At 51.2% G+C, this 22,169-nt stretch overlaps 1 protein-coding gene across 11 annotated transcripts in view; it reads right to left on the bottom strand.

Annotated features, from left to right (window-relative positions):
• Positions 1-836: 836 nt before the first annotated feature.
• P2RY6 (pyrimidinergic receptor P2Y6) overlaps positions 837-22,169 on the bottom strand; it is a 37,288-nt gene continuing 15,955 nt past the window's right edge. For 3 of the 11 annotated variants that reach the window (XM_072794503.1, XM_072794496.1, XM_072794495.1), the window contains exons 2-5: positions 19,463-19,506; positions 3,939-4,003; positions 3,141-3,202; positions 837-2,126 (exon numbers count right to left, since the gene is read on the bottom strand). In XM_072794503.1, the coding sequence (XP_072650604.1) occupies positions 1,115-2,126; positions 3,141-3,202; positions 3,939-4,003; positions 19,463-19,499 (1,176 nt within the window). In that variant the 5' untranslated portion in view covers positions 19,500-19,506 and the 3' untranslated portion in view covers positions 837-1,114. Of the gene's footprint in view, positions 2,127-3,140; positions 3,203-3,938; positions 4,018-6,659; positions 6,847-19,153; positions 19,255-19,462; positions 19,507-22,169 lie in introns of those variants that run through there. The other 8 variants (XM_072794497.1, XM_072794500.1, XM_072794501.1 and 5 more) reach the window with 4 other exon arrangements.

Genomic DNA, 22,169 nt, shown 5'->3' with positions numbered 1-22,169 from the left:
CATAGGCAGAGGGAGAAGCAGGCTCCATGTACCGGGAGCCCGACGTGGGATTCGATCCCGGGTCTCCAAGATTGCGCCCTGGGCCAAAGGCAGGCGCCAAACCGCTATGCCACCCAGGGATCCCCCTCTGCCTTTTGGATTCCTTCCCAGCTCAACCTCCACTTCTTTGAAGAAGCTCTTCCTAATTCCTCCCTCTGCTGGGCCCCCACAGCCTGGAGCATCTGGACCACTCTTGCCACTGTCTAGAGGAAGGTGGCCATGGGACAGCTCTTGTTTTCTCAATTTTCACACATAGGAGGTCATATTGCCTGCCCCTCACTCCAGCTCTCTCTACTCATCTGCCTCAGGGCAGAGTCTTGCATATAGCTGGCCTAGGCTGTAGGAACATGCTCCCCAATGCTACTTGCTGACCATCCACTCAGCCTTCAATATCTGGTTCAGATGCCCCCTATCCCTACCCCAAGAGGTCGTTCCTGACTCCTTGGACTGCATCATGGGCATTCTCCATCCTCTGTTTACCCTGTCCCTCAGCCATACTTCCCTCTGTCACAGCCTTGGCATCACTGTGTCAAGGGTCTGTATGTCTAGTAGTTGGGAACCTATATGGGACAGGGCTGGGATTAGTTCTCCTGGGACCACAAAATCAACCCAGACCCAAGGACAAGGTATAGGTAAAGGTTTGCTGAATGAATGGAACATCACACACTTCCAGGGAATTCAATATTCATCCCCTCAAAATCCAGCTCAAATGCTCCTTCCCAGAAACTTCACTTCCCCTTCCCATCTTCCCTCACTCCCTGTATTGGTGACTCCAAAGCATACAGCATACTCCTCAATTATAGTACACGCCACACTATATTTTTGTGAGCAGCTTAACATGGCTTTCCTGATTCTCAGGGCCTTGCTGGGACATTCTGGAGAGCTTGTCTCTATGTCCACAGGGCCTGGCCCAGAGCAAGGGCTCAATAAATAGTCATTGGTGAGATTTTGGAGTCTGTGGGGGACCGCATTCTATGCCCAGCTGAGTTAAGCTTTAATTCTGTGCACGGTTTGGGGTTGGTAGGGCTTTCAGTGCCCCGACCCCAGGTGTCCTGCCCCAGTGGATTCAGTGACCCTATCGCTGCCACTTGGCTGTGAGTTTCTGGAGCAGCTCATGCGGCCGCCGGCGGAACTTCTTCTGAGTGAAGTAGAAGAGAATGGGATCCAGCACACTGTTGGCACTGGCAAAGGGCCGCGTGCCTTTGTAGGCAGCTGCAAAGGCCTCCAGCACGGGGCAGGGGACACCGGGTGTAGAGCGCACTGCCAGGTAGGCTGTCTTGGTAACATGGAAGGGCAGGAAGCTGATGGCAAAGGCGGCTGCCACCACCATAGCCATGCGGGCTGCCTTGCCACGTCGTTCCTGGGCCACAGGCCCTGCTGGGCCGTCCTGGCGGCACAGACGATGGGCCAGGCGGCAGTAGCAGGCCAGTAGGGCGATAAAGGGCAGCAGAAAGCCGATGACGGTGAGGGCCATGCCATAGGGCATATAGCGAGTGGCCAGGGCAGGTGCGCTCAGGTCGTAGCAGACGGTGCGATTACGCTGGATGCCTGTGGAGGCAAAGAGCGCTGTGGGCAGGCACTGGGTCGTCACAGCCAGCCACACGGCCCCACATACTAGCCAGGCAGCGCGGCGGCCCCCACGCTTGTGCCAGGGGGCCAATGGGTAGCAGATGCCCAGGTAACGCTGGAAACTGATGCAGGTGAGGAAGAGAATGCTGCCATGTAGGTTGGCGTAAAAGAGGAAGCGGACCAGGCGGCAGGCGAGGTCGCCAAAGGGCCAGTGGTCACCTTGGGCATAGTTGTAGATGAGCAGGGGCAGGGAGCAGGCATAGAGCAGGTCAGCCAGGGCCAGGTTCAGGGTGTACACGGCTGTGCGGGTCAGGGCCCGGCGGGATGTGCAAATCTGGGCAATGACGCAGGCATTCAGTGGCAGGCCAGCCGCCAGCACCACTGAGTACACAGGTGGCAGTAGTAGTCTCTTGAAGTTCTCTCGGTAGACGCAGGTAGTGGGCGGGGAGCCCAAGGCCTGGCCTGTACCATTGTCCCACTCCATGGGTGCCCGATTATGCTTCCTACATCCAGAGAGGCTGGGGAAGCAACACACAGCTTGTCAGTAACCACACCCACTATCATCCAGTAGGCCCCTGTCCCTCTCTGGGCCTTCATCTCCACCTGAAACATCTCTGATACCACCCCATGGAGGCCCCACACAGCCCTCACTTTAAGGAAACCTGGGATACAATAAAGCTCAAGCTTGGGAAAAATCCAATTCACTTTCTATAATATTCATTTCCCACCAACCTTCCTGGTAAACTTCTGTTATCCTTCAAAACCCTAGTCAAATGTCTACTCTTAAGTGGAGATTGACAGACTTTAGATTTTTTGTTTTGTTTTAAATATATATATATTTAAGATTTTATTTATTTTTTCATGAGGGACAGAGAGAGAGAGAGAGAGGCAGAGACACAGGCAGAGGGAGAAGCTGCATGCAGGGAGCCTGATGAGGGACTCGATCCCGGGTCTCCGGGATCCCACCCTGGGATGAAGGTGGCGCTAAACCGCTGAGCCACCTGGGCTGCCCTTAAATCTTTTTTTTTAAGAAGTTTTATATTTCATGTAATCTTCATACCCAGCATGGGTGTAGATACACTTGACTCGAAGATCAAGAGTCACACACTCTTCTGACTAAGCCAGCCAGGTATCTAGACAGACTTTAGTTTGAGTCCCACCTATGCTACTTACGAGCTATGTGACCTTGGGCTAGTGATATACCTTGTCTGAGTCTCAGTTTTCCTATCTAAAAAATGGGGGAATGATACACCCATCTCTTAGGATGATATGAGATTAGAGGTACTAAATCAAGCTATGCAGGGCTTCCCCCTGAACTTTTTAGGGTTTGGAGATTATGGTCATGATGAGCCTGCCTGTCTGTCTCTCCTACACTGACAGGGAACCTCCTGAAAGGAAGTGCCAGGTCTGATGCCCCTCTGTGTCTAAGAGCCCAAGCTGGGGCCTAGGGAAGAAAAGGCCCTGGTAATTCTGAATTAAGCAACATGAGCAGAATGTCCACACACTGTGAACTGACAAAAGACAGCGCCCACCTCCTCAGCCCGAACTCCACCTTCCAAAGCCATGGTCCTTCTTTTGGCTGCAATCTTCTTATCTGTAAAATGGGGTAAGAAAGTGATTCAGGAGTTTCCTAAGCCTTCCACTTGACTTGAGGCTACAAATGCCTGTCTGGTGGAGCCAATGGGCCACAGCACCCCCTGGTGGCGAGAGTGGAAACCGCTTCCCTGAAGGCAAATGGCTGAGGACTAGCCAAATCTACTGTTTTTTTTTTGTTTTTTTTTTTTAAGATTTTCTTTTTAAATAATCTCTACACCCAGCCTAAGGCTCAAACTCACAACCTTGAGACCAAGAGTCCTGCGCTCCACCGACTCAGCTGGGAAGGCACCCCAACTGCTTGCTTTTTATAGAGAGGAAAATACACCACAGTGAGAGGCAGTGATGGTTCAATCTTACTGAGTTAGAAGCAGAACCAGGACCAGAACCCAGCCATCTGACTGTGTGGGTGCAACTTAGTGTACCTCATGGACATGGAATGTAGAGGTTATAAACCCAACTTCAGAGCTGGGCAAGCCTCATTCAAATCCTGGATCCCCTACTTCTATGCTGTTCAATCCAAGGGCTGTCACTTGCCTTTTCTGGGTCTGTGTTTTTATCAGTAAAACATGTGATAGGCCTGATATACAATAGGTGCTTAATAAATGCCATGCTATGCTGTTGTATTCAATGCCTCATCCTGCCACTTATCCCTCAGGCTAGGTTTTGAGGGAGTCATTAGCACAAGTGCCTTAAGGGGTTCCCTGGTGAGGTAAGTCTGACCTCTTGATACTTACCTCCCAACTGGCATGTCCATATTTACTGGTGTCCAAAAAGAATTCACAACTTAAATCCAGTGGACCTGTAAGACAAAGCCTTTGAAATAGTTGGATCATCCCCCTCCGTATTTTTTTTTTTAGAAGATTTTATTTATTTATTCATTAGAGACACAGAGAGAGAGAGGCAGAGACACAGGCAGAGAGAGAAGCAGGCTCCCTGCGGGACTCAATCCCAGGGCCCCCGGATCACACCCTGAGCTGAAGGCAAGTGCCCAACTGAGCCACCCAGGCATCTCCCTCCCCCCCGCCTATTTTTAGATGGGAAAAGCTGAAGCTAAGGAAAAAATATGAAGTCCTGCAAATGCACACAGCGGGTGATAGAGGGTTGAGGCCAAGACATGGGCTCTGGTCCAGATGCCCAGGTTCAAATCCCAGCTCCGTTACATGTAAACTGGGGGCCTTATGCTCATTACTGAACGACCGTGCTTTGGTTTCCCCATCTATAAAATGGGATCATATAACACCTGCTTCATAGGGTTGTTTTGAAGATCAGTGCCTGGCACAGGGTAAGTGTTAGCAAGAGGGTCACATTCTTAATGTGAATACACCCTGCTAAGTCAAGTTATGAGAGTTTTAAAAGTTATGTTAGAACAAAACATAACTATTCAAACCAATTTCTTCCAACTTAAAATTTGATTTTGATATATTTTTCCCAGATTCGGGGCAACTGCAAAATGAGGTTTGGATTCTCTAGTCTGTATCCCACATGGCATATTATCTTTAATTATGAAAAATCCTCTGTGGGGCTTCAGCCCATGTGCTAGGAGTGCTGGGTGCCCAGCTAGTCAGTTAGGCCTGGGGAGAAGCCAGAGGCAGAAGCATTGCAGGCCCCCCCCTCCCCATTGTAGCCAAGAAGTTAAGATTACCACAGGCAGAGAAAGTTCATTTACTCATCTCCTCATTGGATTCAGTCTCCTGTTTTCACCTGGTAGGCTTTTATTCATTTATTTTGATTTTATTTATTTATTTGACAGAGACAGAGAGCACAAGCAGGGGGAACAGGAGAGGGAAAGAGAGAAGCAGACTCCCCACCAAGCAGGGAGCCCAGTGTAGGATTCGATCCCAGGACCCAGGGATCATGATCTGAGCTGAAGGCAGAGGGCCAACCAACTGAGCCACCCAGGCGCCCCTACCTGCCAGGCATTTTTTTTTTTTTTTTAAAGATTTTATTTTTTTATTTATAAGAGACAGAGAGAGAGAGAGGCCGAGACACAGGCAGAGGGAGAAGCAGGCTCCATGCAGGGAGCCTAACGTGGGACTTGATCCCAGGACTCCAGAATCATGCCCTGGGCCGAAGGCAGGTGCTAAACTGCTGAGCCACCCAGGGATCCCCTTGCCAGGCATTTAAATGCATACTTACTGCCTGCTGGACACGTGAAGGCACAGTATATAAACACAGATGTAGGTAGATAGATGGAAATATAGAAATTATACATATACATATGCTAATCTGAATAGAGCAGTGTGAACCACAGGATAGAAGAGATTTTCAGAGGAGGATGAAGGATGGAGCATGACCCAATTGGTTGAGGAGGAAATCCCTGGGTGGAGAGGGGTGTTCTCAGGTGGAGAGGAAGGTAGAACAAATAGGCAGGGCTTGAGAGGAGAGCAGCCTGCTAGGGCAGAGGGTCATGGTGAGGAGGAAGAAGCAGGTAGAAGGAGCAGTGCTGTGCCTCTGAACTCTCTCTTGGGAGGCCTGCTGTCCACACATACCACCCCAGGAGAGAGCCCTCTGCCTCAGGTGATTGGTGGCTCCAGATACTTTTTGGTCTCTACTCCCTCATAAGACTAGTCCACTTGGAAGGTAACAGAGGCTGCACGAGGAGAAAAGGAGGCCCGGCTGTCATCCTGGCTCCCTCCTACATTCTTGCTTTCTGAGGACCTAGGAGAGGCAGAGGCCGGTCCTGAGGGAGGGTTCCTTTGGTCCCTGCCTCTCAGCAGCAGCTGGGTCCTCTAGTTTCTCTAGCTGTCACTCATTTTTGGGCCTTGAGCCCTGGGCTTTGGCCACTCTATGGTAGGGGGCTTTCTAGCAAGTGGCACTAACCATCCTTCCCTGCATCCCTCTGCCATCTTTAAAAAATTAGTTAATTTGACAGTGAGCGAGAACGTGAGCACAAGCAGGGGGAAGGGCAGAGGGACAGGGAGAAGCAGGCTCCCCACTGAGCAAGGAGCAATGCAGGGCTCAATTCCAGGACCCCGAGATCATGACCCAAGTCTAAGGCAGACGCCTAACCAACTGAGCCATCCAGGCACCCCTCTTTTCCCTTTGAAGAAAAATTAAAACTCCTACATTCCAGCTCCCTGCCAAGCCCCCCAGCCTCATCCAAAGCACCCCTGTTGTGCCCCTCTGCCCCTTCCTATCCTGCCACACTGTTCCTGAGACACCGGCACTGCCACACAATCATTCAAAGCCAGAGATCTAGACTTCCTCTCCAGCCTCCCCATCTTTGCTGTTCCCTCCACACAAAGCACCATTCACCCCATGTCTTTTTTGTCAAGACACTAAGTGGCCATTCAGCTCCAGATCCAATCTTGCTTCTTCCTTTCTGGTCCTCCAGCTGGGTGGAGTCCCTTCTTCTGCCTCCCTTCCCCCAACCCTGTGGACCTCTTTTAGGTCAGCGCTGGGCCCAGCTTGCCTGCCCAAAGTCACAGTTCCTTGTGTCTAGCCCCTATGCCCACCTTGTGCTGGCCCATGGCATCAAGATGCACCAACATTCACAAGCAGCCTCCTGTCCCCGAAGAACTTTGGTGGCCTCAAATGCGTTGGCCCAAGAGGAGGCCCGACGTGAGGCTCTCCACTCTCCTGACCTCAGCTCAAGCTGCAACACCTCTTATGGGGCGGGTGGCTTCCTCTGTTTCCTGGCAGAGCTGTCTCTGACTGAAATAGCCCCTGCGGGGGCCACCCCCTCCCTGCCACCCCCAACACCAAGGCCTGGCGGAAACTAGGAGCAAGAAGGCGGAGAAAAGGTCTCCTTCCTGGAATCCTCCCCATCCCAGCAGAGGAAAGAGGGTGGTGAGGGGGTAGAAAGAGAGGTGAGGGAGAACCAGAGGCTGCTGCTCAAAGGCCACCCCCAGGGACCCAGCAGCTTCCTCGCTCCTCAGCCATCCTCTTCCCATCTACCAAATGGGCACATTGGTGATTAAAGGGCTTTGTGTTCCGCCTTTAGCTGTAACACCCAGAGCCACCTTCCAGTCACTCACTCCCCCATCCATACCTCCTTTCTCTATTCATTCAATAGTTTATTCACTGACATGTTCATCCCTCCCCCTGGCAATGCACTTACACACTCATTTATTTGGTCACCTTCTCTGTCTCTCCTTCCCTTTCTTCCTTTTCTCCAAAACCAATTATTGAACACCTATTGTATGCCCTCAGATCCTCCCACATACCTTCATTTAGCACTCACTGTCTCCTTCCACCTGGCAGGTCCAGAGCCACTGGGAGTGATTGTGAGGATAGAGGTGATGCCTCTGAAAACTCACCTGAGTGACATTCTCCCTGCTGGTGCCAAATTCTCTTCCAACCCCTCCTCACTCCCAAACCAAGACTTACACCTGTTAGGATCGCCAGAGAAAGTGAGGTGGCTTCTCCTTGTCCCAGAGAGGCCAGCTCCAGTAGAGAGGCAGTAATGGGGGGAAGGGGTGACCCGGAGGAGGTAGGCTTCGATTGGGAGCAGCTAAGGTAACTGAGGGAGGGAGAACTGGCTCGAGCTGGGAAAGAACACTGCCCTGGGCATGTGAGGCCCAGGTTCTGGTTCTTCCTTGCCTCTGCTCACTGTGTGGTCCCTACTCACAAGCCCCTTTTCCTTTCTGAGCCTGCTCAGTAGAATGTGGTCATACTGGCCACCAGCTTGTGAGGACAAATGGCCAGAGTGAGGAAGGACCCTTTGTACCCTGGAAGGTGTGAGCACTGACCTCCCACCCAAACCCGTTTTACAGGCGAGGGGAGTGGCAAACTGAGTTGGGGCCAAAAGTCTGTGTCAGACTGAGAAAATTCAGGTTTGAACCGCTGGTAAACACAGGGTCAGTTGTGCAAGGATTGAGCACCGACTGCTTATTCAGGTCTGTGCTAGGGGGTTGCTCGTGCCAGTTGCAGAGGGGGACCTTCTGATCTGATTTTAGTGGTGCTGGAGCCCAGGAGGGCAAAGAGACCTGGCCTTCAACCCAGCAGCCAGTCTTTTGCCAAGTTCCTAGGACAACCCCCAGTGGTCACTCCTATCCCGGTGTCTGTCCCAAGCATGGGAGCAGCCCTGAGGGCTTCCTGGGGGTGTCAGTCTCAGGGCAGGGCTGAAGTCTGAGTTCCTGCTATCTGGATGGGGCCCAGATGGGAGAGCTCAGATCTTGGGGGTTTTGGGGACACCTAGGAAGGAATGACCTGGAGTGGCTCCTGGAGAAGGCACGTCTGTTGCTGGGCCTTAAAGGGCCAGGGGGACTTGGACATATCAAGAGTGAAGGGCGTGTCCGTGTCCTAGGCAAGAAGCACACCGCCCGGGTATGAGCCGACCCCATGTGAGAGAGGAAGAACAGTGCAGCATGGGATGCGTCTTGTGAAGAGGGGCCCAGGTAGAGGCTCGAGGGTGCTGGCTCACTTAAAATTTCCAACATAGGGACACCTGGGTGGCTCAGTGGTTGAGCATCTATCTTTGGCTCAGGTCCTGATCCTGGGGTCCTGGGATCAAGTCCCCCACTGGGCTCCCCACGGGGAGCCTGATTCTCCCTCTGCCTATGTCTTGGTCCCTCTTTCTGTGTCTCTCATGAATAAATAATTAAAATCTTATTTTTTTTTTTTTTTTAAAAAAAGGCCTCCAACACAAAGCCCAAATACCCCTGCCCTGCCCCCAAGCCTGTCAGGGCTCCTAAGTCCAGCTTCAGACCTTCCCCACCAGCCTTTCCAGCCCCCAGGCCTACATGTGTGCTGTTCCCTCTGCCTGGGATGCTTTCTTCCCACTTTCTCCAGATAATCCCTACTTATCCTTCCTGTAGTTCTCACATCTCATTCTCAAGTGAGAGTGAGTAGTCGTACCTGCCATCTTGGCTGCTGTAAGATATAAATGAAACTGTGCAGGTGACGTGTCCCGGCACACAGTACAGACTCAATACACTCTTGTTAATTGAATGAATCCATTCCAGACCCAGACTAAATGCCCCTACTTTGGACCCCTCAGCCCATAGCAGTCCACACTAATTTCTGGGTCCTCTGCAACCCAGTGTCATTTCTTAACAGCCCAGCCCCTGCCAGATAATATTTCATCTGCAGTTCCGGGCTGGTGGTGAGGGAGAGTGTTTTCTCCATTCTACAGATGAAGGAAGTAAGACTCAGGAAGGGTCGGTGAGTTTCCCAAGGTGTCCCAGCCAGGTGACATTTCACTATTGTCTTTCTGGCTTTACAAGCCCCTTATCCATGGTTCCCCTGAAATCCAGGCTTAGATGTTGGAGCTGGGAAATTCCCAGAGGATTGTCTTCCCTGCACTGAGGGCCTCTGGCCATGAGATGGTGCCAGCAGACTGCCTGGGATGGCCAGTCTCAAGCCTTTTGACTGCCGCCCTGGGGTGGGGGCAGTTCTGCACACAGCCAGGGCCTCCCCTTTGGGGCTGGCACTGAACAACCTCAGGACTGGGCTACCAGCTTCAGTTCCTCTTAATCCATTCCCCAGCCTTTCTGCTATTTATTATTCCCAAATCAGCTCAAGCCCTGTTCTCAGAGCCTCCCCTGGTCAGTGGGGCTCACAGGAGCCACTGGCAGGGGGACAGGGCCAGTGTTGAGCACCATTCATCTGAGGCAGAGTCCCTGGGAGTGTTGCTCGAACACCAGGCATCCACTACCCATCTCTGTTCTACCCTTGGCAGAAACATTGAAGGCCCTCACTCCATAGAAGGGCCAGTTCGCTTTTTTCAATTCAGGCAACACATGGGATTGGTTTGTGCCTGTAGCAGAAGCAATTCAGAATAGATGCAAAGAAGAGCTGGCAAGGGTTGAAGCTCCTTGGGCTGCTTGGATCCCCTTTAGATGACTCTGCAGCTCCCTCCCCATGCCTGCTCCTATCTGGAAGGGATGAGGAGGCCAGAGGCAGGAGCTGGAAGCCTGAGTCACTGTCTGCCAGCCAGCCAGGAACCAGCTCAGACCAGGCTGGATATGGGAAGAGGCCTCCCTAACCTTGGCCTGCCTGCCTGCTGGGAAACAAGGCCTGGAAACCCCCTTGCTTGGCCTCTGGCTTGTGAGCTTAGCAGCAAGGGCACAGGATGACAGGGGTCAAGACCCAGCTTCCTTCCCCTGAGGAGTCAGCCAGGCTGGGATCCATCACCAACCTACTGAGCGACCCAGGGCGAGCCACCTACTCCTCTGAGCCTAAGTATCCACATGATAAACAGGGCTAATGTATGCCTTACAGGGTCACTATGCCCTTGGCTACAGTCACCAACCCAACCCTGACCCAGCAGCAGGCAGCCTGGGGCAGGAGTGTCCATGGAGCCCGCCTCAAGCCCCAGGCCAGGTCCCTGATGTCAGTGCCTAGAGGGCAGTGGGCAGGGGGCAGTGCCCACCACTCATGGAGGAGTTCTGATCCCACCCGTGGTATGAGGCTGGCGACAAAAGCAGGCAAATCTGGCAGGAGAAGGGCACAGAGAAGACTGAAAACTTTGATTTCTCTTTTCTTTTTCTACTTCCCCTTTTTACCTCCTACTCAACAGGAATTCAAGCTGGAACTGAAACAGCCATTTTGAGTACAAGGAAGGGGAAGCTGTAGCTCTGGGGAATTTGGGAGTCAAGGCTGCTTCCTTTCTCTCTGGTCCCTACAGGCTGAGCACAGAGGGAACTTGCATCCCCTGCACCACAGCTGTGCGCCAGGCGCATCGGCGAGCTCGTGTAAGCCCCACCACAACCTGGACAGATGTTTTTATTGGGCGCCGACTCTACATCACCACTGTGCAAATTGCCGCATCTCATTTACTCTTCACAATTTCCACCTCTGCTTTACAGACGAGGAAGCTGAGGCTTGGCAAAGTTAGCAAGAGGTTCTTTCTTGAATGAAAAAGTCAGTGACCACGGTGGCCCAGGTGGGCACAAGGCTGACAGGGCCTGGGGCAGCCTCGGGGCTGGGGAACCATGGGAGAGAGAGAACAGGGGCCCAGAGTGTCCCAGGGAGGGGGCAGCCCCTGACGTAGAAGGAGAGGCCATGGTGCCAGCTCTCCAAGTCTATGACCATGGGCCACAGCACCTGCCACCCAGGGACCTGGAGGATCCAAGCCCCTTCCAATACCCCCTCTTCACTGGAGCTAGTGTGAGAGGGTCTCTGTTCCTTGCCTGGACCCCTCATTTTCGTCTTTTTTGCTTTGTTTTGTTTTGAATCTCTTTTCAATCTCTTTGAAGCTCTCTGTAGAGCTAAGCCTGTTTGATTCCCCTTCAAGCAAGAACCTGCTGTTTACCTGAAAGGAGTGCAATTGGCTGACAGCCTCTATTGGTGACCTCAGGACCCACCCATCCTCACAGAGAACCAGGCTCCAGTCCTCTGGGGGAAGAGGTGGCCCAGGTCCAGCTATCCAGCCTGTCCTGCAAGCAGTCATTGTTCTCCTCCACAGTTCCTCTCACCCAATTCCCAGACCCTCTCTCATGATGATGGGCTGCCTCCTGTTCTTCCATTGGGAGATCCCCTCCTTCCCTTCCTCAAGTCTTGACAATCTGGGAGTGATGGACCTGTGACCTAGGCCGGCCAGTGAGAGAAGAGTGGGCTCAGGCCCTGCAACTGGCTCAGGGTTGGATAGGTGACCTTCGCCAGGTGCCTCAATTTTGGAGATTTTGCTGGAATACTGGGAAGGAGGCAGGTTTTCCATTGGGTTTGCAAAGCTGGTAGGAAGTGAGCCTGGAGCTTCTAGAGCCAGGTGAACTCTATGCCAGAAACTGTCCTATTCACTGATGATACTGTCACCAAGAAGGAAACTGGGCAAAATAAAGCCAAGGGAAGGGACACCTGGGTGGCTCAGCAGTTGAGCATCAGCCTTTGGCTCAGGGCGTGATCCGGTTGTCCTGGGATCGAGTCCCGTATTGGGCTCTTTGCGTGGAGCCTGCTTCTCTCTCTGCCTTTCTCTGTCTGTCATAAATAAATAAATAAAATATTTAAAAAAATAAAGCCAAGGGATGGCCGAGTTGAGAAATGAGAATATACGGGTCCCCAAGAACGCCACTGAGTACCTGGTTCCACTTACGCTTTAAGCTTTATCTTCCACTGGACGTTTTGATGGCATGAGCTAATAAATTCCCTTTTTGCCACAGTCCATTTGACCTAGGATTCTGTCAAAGTCAAGAGTTCTGCCTATAGACCTACACGCACCCCCCCCCCCCACATATCATGTGCCTCCTCTCCCCTTTCCATATCACATGTTCACAGAGTCAGCCCTGGAACCCTAACATCTCAGAGGAGGCTGGAACTGTCCATGTACCTGACAGACACCATCAGAGTGGCAGGTGGGGACCGAGGGATGTTCAGGTCAAGTCTGATCCCCACAGGGGCTGCTAGGGATGCCCCCCAATTCCTTTCCCATAAGGGGAGCCCCTCCTCCAGCAGCTCCCAGAGTAACCACTGTATCATCTCCATAGCTCCTGGGCAGGAGCCTGGAATGCTGGAAATCCAGCTTGCGGTCTTGGATCCATCACCCACCTGCTGTGTGACCCTGAGAAGGTCCCTGCACCTCCCCAAGCCTCACTTTCTGAGCTCCTTAACTATAGCCATATAGTTTCTTGGCCACCAAGCTAAGTGCTTTTGCTGCAAAATCTCATTTGCTTTTACAACGGCCCTGCATGGTGGAGTGTGTACCCCCATTTGCAGATGAAGAAACAGGCTTAAAGAAGGCTGGCGGCCTGCCTGAGGTGACACAGTGAGTCGTGGCAAGCCAGGACTAGGGCATAGATCTGAATGTTGATAAACATCTGTGCTCAGGAAGAGAAGCAATATTCCCCTGTGTGAACACTGAGACCAGAGAGATTAAGAACTTGCCCAAGGTGCACAGTAAATCTACCGTGTCAGGAACACAGTGGCCTGAGATAGGACACAGAGACAGGGGCCAAGGGTCAGGACAGAAAAGACCAGGCTGAAAGTCAAAGTCAGCCAGACTCTCTTCCTTCTCTAACTTTGTTAGGAATTGGGGAAAACGCCTGCTTTGCCTCTGGGGTCCCAAAGACCAACACAGGCTCCAGCTCCCAAGAGGCACGGGAAATGTTGAATGAGTGAGCCTAGTCTGTGAAGAGGAGCCACAGGGCTCTGTCCTTGGTGCTGCCTGGCTCAATTAAAAAAAAAAAATCTTTGTCTTGGTTGATGACAGGGAAGGCTTGTCATAGGGAATGAAGGTAATAGCTGCAGGAGTAGCACCCCTGCACCCACGTGGGTCCCCCAGCCTCCAACTCTCAGGAAGGACAGACCACCACCACTTCCTGAGTGTTTATTGTGGGTTATGATCCTGCCCATTTCAGACACAGACACTGAAGTCCCAAAGGCAGATAGCTTTGTCCACAGCTCTCACAGGTAAGGTCTGGGTGTAGAGGAAGTCTCAGAGAACCTCTCACTTGCCGTGAAAGGCAGCTCCCTTGCCTTGGTCCTGCTCTGACCATCTCCAGCACCTAAGCGCACCTGGCGGAGAGACACAACTGGGTCCCAGAGCCTAGGGGTCAATGACAGGGCTCTGAGTTCTGGACTCCCCGGGCCAGAGGGGCCTTAAGAGAATCTGATTCATCACTCTCCCCAGACCCTCAGATAAGGAGGCTCCCTGAGGCCTCTTTGATGGACTTGTCTGGCCTCTATTTGTATGTTTTCTATGACAGCGAACTCACCACCCCATCTCTACCAGGCTGCTACATTCCACCATGAGAAAGCTCTCTGGGATATGTGCTTCATCACACAAAGCCCTGAGGTCTGCCCCTACTCATGGCTTCTCTTCCCCAGTCTGGCCTGCTTCTGGGGTTACAGAGCTCGGCTGCCTCCAAGTCCAAGGATACCCTGCAGAGATTGTCCCATAACTATTCATCAGCTGGTCTTCATTCCAAATTCCAAATTCAGTGCTCTTGTCCAGGCCCAGGAACCTTCATGGTGGAGCTCATAAGCCAGACAGGAAGCCAGGGAGCCATGACCATTTCCAAATCTGTAGACAAAACCCTTTGCTTGGTACTTGTAAGGGGGGCATGGTCTCTTCTTACCATTTTGGGAGAACAAAACTGAACAACCCCCTGCCAGAGCTTAGTGTCTTGCCAAGGCCACCGGTCAGTGGTGGTCTTCCAATCAGCTGGAGTATCTTCCACCAAATCCCAAATCGTCACCCTCAAACGTCAAGCATGTAGGACAGGGGTCCCATTTGTGGCCAACCCAGTGTGGGAGGAGCCATGCTTTGTAGGCATCTGAGGAGTGACCTGGGAGGAGGAAAGAAGGGCAACCACCTGGCTCAGAACGTAATGTAGGAGGTCAGCAATGACACAGGCAGTTCCTGCCACAGAGCGCACTGTTGCACGTGGTGTGTGTGTGAGGAACACTGGACAGACATCACCCCCTTCAGGTGGCCACTCAAACAATATGTTCTCCCCGAGTTCTTCCCCTACCACACTAGCTAAAATTGCAACTTCCCACCTTAAATGTGCACACTTCCTACCCCCTTCTCTACTGTATTTTTTTCCATAGCATTTATCATTTTTTAACATATGATTTTGTTTGTTTGCTTATTGTCTGTCTCCTCCCACCAGAACATAAACTCCACCAGGGCAGGGGGTGTTTATGTTTTGTTTATGTTTTATTCACTACTGTATCTCCAGTGCTTAGGATGGTACCTGACACATAGAAGGTACTCAATAAATACTTTTTGGAAGGATGGATGGATGGGTAGATGGGTGGATGATTTTCTAGGGTTGACTCAAGAATGTCTCCGCAGGGGATCCCTGGGTGGCTCAGGTGGTTTAGCGCCTGCCTTTGGCCCAGGGCATGATACTGGAGTCCCGGGATCGAGTCTCACATCAGCTCCCTCTGTGGAGCCTGCTTCTCCCTCTGCCTGTGTCTCTGCCTCTCTCTCTCTCTCTCTCTCTCTCTGTGTGTCTCATGAATAAATAAATAAAATCTTTAAAAAAAAAAAAAGTGTCTCCGCAGAGAAGACTTAGGGGCAGAAATCTGACTGGGGCCATAGAGGACTAAGCTTGATGTTATGCTTGTATCACAAACTATAGTTTATACTTACAGTATGTTTAGTGGAGATAAGGGGCTGATAGAGACTTCAAAGCCATCTGTGGGGCTGCCTCTATTTGGCTGTGTATGTGAGATTCTGGCTGTGAATGGTCCCAGCTGAGGAGGGTGAGCAGGACATGGCCTGGTGGCTCTGAGCTGCCTGCTTCTCCCTCCTGCCCTGCCAGAGGTCTTCCTGGCACTTTCACCCCTCCCCCCACACTGGCTCTGTTCCATCCTGCTGTCCTCCTGGAGCCTCCCAGCCTCGTCACCAACTCTCCCTCTGCACCAGGGCCTCTGATTTGGAGACCTCCAGCACCCTGGGCCAGCATCTTCCTGGCCCCTCTCCCTTCCCTTGCCAGCCTGGAGCTCTACCTCAGGAACTGGGGTTCCTGAGAACACAGGCAGTCCATTTGCACCCCTCGTTCCCAGCACTGACAGACTGCTTGGCCCTGCACTGTGGAGGTGAGTGTGGCTGGAGGATGCGACTCAGCAGAGAGCCGAGTCTCCACTTGGCTGAGTCCCGCAGTTTCTGCCTGTCCTGGAGTGGTCCCTCTCTCATCTCTTCCAAGCCTTTGTCCTATCTTTCTTGTCAGCCCTCCCTCAACCCCAGCAGCCCTCAACTCCTCCTTCAGAGCAGAGTGCCCTTTTGGAGGGGCCTCCTTCAACGTCCTGGCCACCTAAATAAACTCGAATCTGTTTGTGGTCTCTCATTCCTCCTGGGCCCCAGGCAGTCTCTTGCAGTGCTGATCCCTCCCTCTGCCCAGTCCTTCTCCTCAGCCCACAACTCCCCATCCTCCAGTGCCTCCAGCTGTGCTTCTTCCTTCACAGTCTGGCTTGTCCAGGAGTCCTCTGCCTCCTATCCTCCCTCTCTGCCCTCATTTCTCACACTCCTACAGTCTTCCCAGGGCCGAGCACATTACGGAACCTTTGGGCCAGCTCTGGGAAGAGGGATGGGCACCCTATGTTTCTAGGTGAGGCTGGCTTCAGTGACCATCTGAGCTCTATCCCAAGGAAATCTCAGAAGTGATCTTGACATAACAGGGCTTGGGAAAAAACAGGCCACTGTGAGGTCACTTGGGTTTGACATCCCCCACACCCGAGGATGGTACAGGGCTAGGGGAGGGGAACTGTCTCTGAGGCTTCCAGGAATGGGCCCAGGCTCTTCTGGGAATTTGGAGTGGGGCCCAGGCTGGGCAGTAGCACCTCCAGAACATGTGTTTAGGTGGCAGCTAGGGATTCTAGAGGGGGTAGATGAGGGGACTGACACTCTGACATCCCTCATGACATGTGTTTGAGAAAGCATCACAAAATAGTAAGGGCTGTTGATCACAGAGCGGGGGTGGGGGGGTGGGCAAAAGCTTCCCCAAGCTACCCCCAGCCTCACCCCAATTATAGGAAATATGAGGATTCATTCTAGAACAGGTCTCTGCTCAGAGCTCCCTGGAAAACCCAGAGTTCTTCAAACCCTGTTAATGGGGTTTCTCCCATGTGGTCCCATACACTCCCCCCGACCAATCCCCCACCCAAGGTCTGTTAGATCCAACCACCTGCTCCTGGCATCTGTACCCCTCTGCCACACATCGCTATTCCATCTGCAGAACTTGGCACCTCTCAGGCCTGGTTTCTGTGCTGGCTCCAGAGCTCATAGCAGTGATTTTATCTCTTTGAGCCTCAGGGTCCTTAATTATGAAATAGAGATAATTATACCCACCTCAGAGTACTATTGGGGTTCAAATGAAGTAATGGATCTGAAACACCTAGCCCAGTATCTAAAGCAAGTAGGTATTCACTCCATGGGGTTTCTATTACCACTCACAATTTTATCATAGTCCAGCTGAGAAACGGCCTCACTTATAGCCTTTGCTTATTTACTCATTCATTCATTCATTCATTCACTCTTGATATTTATTTGCAGGAAGCCTTACAAAAGATAGGAACTTCAATGGGCTCTGGCCCCTGTCTTTGAGGAGCTCCAGCTGGTGGAAAAGACAGATGAGGGGTCTTCATCTGATACAGAAAGACAGGCTCCTATCCCTGCCTGGGGTATCAAGGAAGGATCCCTGGAGAAGGTGATTCTTTGGTGGAATGTGGACAGGAAAGGGGAGAGTGTTCTTAGCAGAGAGGCCTTCTGGAGATATGAGGTCATAGGGTAACTGCAAGTGTTTGAGTTTGCTTGAGGGGAGGCTGAGAGATCACCAGAGCCAGGTCCCAACAGGCCTCAAATGCCAGGCTACAAATTTGGCCTCTGTATTGTGGGTGCCAACCAAGGAGCCCTCGATGGTGTGTAACGCAGGGTAGAGGTGTGACCAAATTTGAGATTAGGAGGTCCCTTGTGCTGTTGAATGGAGGATAGGATTGGATATGGTGAAAGTCCAGGTCAGAGACAGTAGGGTCCTGGCTCTGGGGCTGGCATAGCAGGCCAAATCAGAGTCCTTGAATGCCAGGCTCACAGCAGCCTTTCAACTCTCTTCCACACACCTCTTCACAAGCCCTGACAACCAGGGTGCTAAAAAGACAGATTGGGGTGGGGTGAAGGTTCTCAGAGATGCCCTGGTCTGGTCTTATCCTAGGGTCACAGCCAGGAATCTGAGGCCCAGAGCACACAAGAGGATGGCCTATAGCCCTGAAGTGAGTCCATGCGGAGCCTTCTGCCCCTGTACCCTGTTCCCAAAGCTGCTGTTTCAGTCTGACTCTCCTCTCCTGGGTACTTGAAGAGTCCAGATGATAACTTGCTCCAACTGTCAGGCCCATGTAGACCCTCTTCTTTCCATATGGGGAGAGAAAACTTAGAGCTTCTTGGGTTCTCTCTTCCACTTTACACCCATTTTGCAGCTGATGAAACTGAGGCCCAGAGAAGAGAGGCATTTGGTTCCTGCAATAAACATGGCTCTCTGGGCCTTGAGTGTGTGTCAGGCGTGGGAGATGGGATACCTGGGTCCTAGTCCTGGCCCTGTCAGTGGGCACCTGGATTCATGATTCTTTTTTTTTTTTTTTTTGGATTCATGATTCTTGAGGAGACTCAGCTGGTGAGGGCTGGAGCTCCTACAGCACAAGAGTCTGGCCCTGCCCTGGTCCTTGTGCCCAGCACTGTTCCCTGGGGGCACTCCCCCTTCCATACCAGCCTGTGTTTCTGCAAGGCACAGCTGAGGAGGACAAAACAGGAAGAAATCATATGCCATCTGCTCCAGGGAACTGTGGCCTGGGCTGGTCCCACCCTGCCCAAGGGAGTCAGATGATCTCATCAGCACTGCTCAGCCAGGCCCCACTCCTGTGCCCAGCCCCACCAGCTTTCCCAGGGTGGGCTGGGTGAAGAGGCCCAGTTCTGGTCCCTGGAGCTTATAGATATGATGAAGCCTCCTCAGTGTCTGGGCTTGTGCTTGACTTGGACCCCACCCAGGGAAGGTCATGGGCTTGGGGGAGTATATGGGACTACATGGGAGATACGGTTACTATTTAAAGTAGTCAGTGCCAGGTGCCTGCCATCCTTCAGTCTCACCCACAGAGACCAGTGGGGCAGGGCATGCCCATTGCCACTTCCCTAGTGGGAAGTCTGAGGTCTTACTTGAAATCAACCACCAAGCCCTGTTTGTGTTCCATCCTTACATCTGTCAAACTGTCCCTTTGTCTCATCCTGTGGTCCCCACCTCAACCTAGACCGTATCTACCCGCTGCTCTGTCTTCCATATCCTCAGCCAGAGGGATCTTGGCTCAGCAAAAATCTGACCTCACCACTCCCCTGCCTAAGAATTTTATGGTTCCTCAGGGCCTGACGATTAAGGCAAACCAGGGCCTCGCTGACATCTCTGTTCTTAGCACTTACCCTTGGCCCTTACATGCAACCTCCGGGGCCCAGAGCTACTTTCAGTTTGAGACCTTTGTTCCTCACTCAGTACTCTTTCTGCCACCCCTGGATTGCCTTCTCTTCACATCGGCTGCTGGCAGACTTATTCTGTGAGCTCACAGACAGAGAAGATCCAGTTCTTACCCTCAGGAGCTCAGTGGAGATGAGGCACCTGAAGCCCCATAATCTGAGGCAGCCATCGGTGCTCTGGAGTCCTGCGGGAGTCCCGGCAGGGAGGGATGGTTCTGCAGACAAGGAAGGCTCAGTGGAGGAGGCAGCAATGAAATGGCCAAGTGTACATGGAGGCAAAGGCATTTCAGGCAGAAATGGGCTGAGACTCGGTGAGGCATGTTGAGGGATGCTGAACATAGTTGGAGCTGCTGGTGTATCAGCAAATGCAGTTGGAAAAGAGGCAAACTAATACTACTATTGATAAAATTATTGAACACTTACTGTGTGCCAGATGTACCATACTCCATTCAATCCTCATAATGGCCCTGTGAGATAAGATTGGTATTACCTCCATTTAGTACCTCGAGTGGGGAAACCAAGCCACAGAGACATTAGCTGACTTACCCAATGTAGCACAAGTAGAAAGAACAGCTACTGGACTAGGAGCCGGGAAGTCTGGCTACAGAGGCACATATTCTAAGCTCCTACTATATACATTAGGGCTTGATTAGGGAGGTTCTCAGGTGCCAAGGAAATCCAGCCCCTCCATTCTCCACCCAACCTGCCTGGGACCCAGCTTGCTGGGGTTCACCCTCCCACCAGTCACAGGGCTTCCGCCAGGGAATGAAGTCTGCAGGGAGCAACTAAAAGGATTTCTTCTACTTCTCTCGGTGCTCCCCATGGGAAGCCTGAGGTGAGGGATGTCCTTTCCGAGACCTCTTCTAGGGAAGAATGATTGCCTGTCAAGCATCTCTTGCTATGGGGAGCTCCTTCTCCCATTGCATGGAAATTTTGTCCACTCCAAGTGGGCACCTGACCCAGAGCTGATCGTTAAAGCATCCACACAGACCCCTGTTCAGGGGAAACCAATCAAAGTTTGCTCCATGAGGGATCCCTGGGTGGCGCAGCGGTTTAGCGCCTGCCTTTGGCCCAGGGCGCGATCCTGGAGACCCGGGATCGGATCCCACGTCGGGCTCCCGGTGCATGGAGCCTGCTTCTCCCTCTGCCTATGTTTCTGCCTCTCTCTCTCTCTCTGTGACTATCATAAATAAAAAAAAATTTTAAAAAAAGTTTGCTCCGTGAATTTTGATGGAACCAGTATGAAAGGTTCTCTCCCCTTTTCTGTAGGAATATTAGTTGTGAGGGCCATGGAAGCCTAGTGCTTCTAGGAAGAACTTGCAGGAGAACGTAGGAAGCAAGTAGAAAGGATACAAAATGCTGATGGCATCATTGTAGCTGCTAGCTTTCACCAGACCTGATCTAGGTCTACCTTCAATTTTTTCTTTACAGTAACTAAAATCTTTCTTGCCTACATCAGTTACATTTGTCACTTGCAATCAAAGCAGCCCTGACCAATATGATGTCAAAAGTACAGGCAATAACAACAACAACAACAACAACAAAACCCAGATAAATTGGATTTCATCAAAATTTAAAACTTTAGTGCATCAACGAGTACTATCAACAGGGTGAAAAGGCAACCCTGGAGATTGGGAGAGATTTCCAAATCATATATCTGATAAAAGATTAATATCCACATTACACAAAGAACTGCCACAACTCAACAACATAAAACCAAACAACCTAATTCAAAAAATGTCAAAAGACTTGAATAGAAATTTCTCCTTGGAAGACATACAGATGGCCAATAGGCTCAAGAAAAAAATGTTAAACATGACTCATCATTAGGGAGATTCAAGTCAAAACCATAATGAGATACCACCTCACACTCATTATTAGGATGGCTATTAAAAAAAAAAAAAAACAGGAAATAGCAAGTACTGGTGAGGACGTGGAGATGCTAGAACCCTCCTGCATTGCTGATGGGAATGTAAAATGGTACAGCTGCTTTGAGAAACAGTTTGGCAGTTTCTCAACAACAAACGAACAAACTCATAGAACTCAAACTCCTAGAACGGCCATAAGATCCAGCAATTTCACATCAAGCTAAAAATAATTGAAACTTATTTTTAAATAGACTCAAAAGGATAGGTATACACCAATGTTCACAGTAGCATTATTCAAAATAGCCAAAAGGGGGATCCCTGGGTGGCGCAGCGGTTTGGCGCCTGCCTTTGGCCCGGGGCGTGATCCTGGGGATCCGGGATCGAGTCCCATGTCAGGCTCCCGGTTCATGGAGCCTGCTTCTCCCTCTGCCTGTGTCTCTGCCTCTCTGTGTGTGTGTGTGTGACTATCATAAATAAAAATTAAAAAAAATAAAATAAAATAAAAAACAAAAAAAAAATAGCCAAAAGGTAGAAACAACCGAAATGTCCATCAACAGAAGAATGAATGAACAGTGGTCTATACATACAATAGAACACTATTCAGCCTTAAAAAAGAAGGAAATTCTGACATGTTATAACATGGGTGAACCTTGAAAACATTATGCTAAGTGAACTGAACTAGATACAAAGGACAAATCCTATATAATTCCATCTATGTGAGGAACTTAAAATGGTCAAATTTATAGAGACAGAAAGAATACTGGGTACTTGGGGCTGGAGAGAGAGAAATAGGGAGTTATTTAGTGGGTACAGTGTTTCAGATTGGGATGACAAAAAAGTTCTGGAGATGGATGGTAGTTATGGGTTACACACAATGTACTTAATGCCACTAAATTGTGCATTCAAAAAGGTTAAAATGGTAATTTTTATATGTAGTATAAGAAATATATTTTTGAGGGGCACCTGGGTGGCTCAGCCGGTTAAGCAGCTGACTCTTGGTTTTGGCTCAGGTATGATCTCAGGGTTGTGGGATCGAGCCTCAGGTCTGGCTCTGCCCTCAGTGGGGAGTTTGCTTAAGATTCTCTCTCTCCGGGATCCCTGGGTGGCGCAGCGGTTTGGCGCCTGCCTTTGGCCCAGGGCGCGATCCTGGAGACCCGGGATCGAATCCCACGTCGGGCTCCCGGTGCATGGAGCCTGCTTCTCCCTCTGCCTGTGTCTCTGCCTCTCTCTCACTCTCTCTCACTGTGTGCCTATCATGAATA

The sequence above is a fragment of the Canis lupus genome, chromosome 23, assembly GCF_048164855.1.
Source record: "Canis lupus baileyi chromosome 23, mCanLup2.hap1, whole genome shotgun sequence".
NCBI lineage: Eukaryota > Metazoa > Chordata > Mammalia > Carnivora > Canidae > Canis > Canis lupus.
The sequence above is the reverse complement of the archived record's forward strand: the minus strand, read 5'-3'. Positions and strand labels throughout refer to the sequence as shown.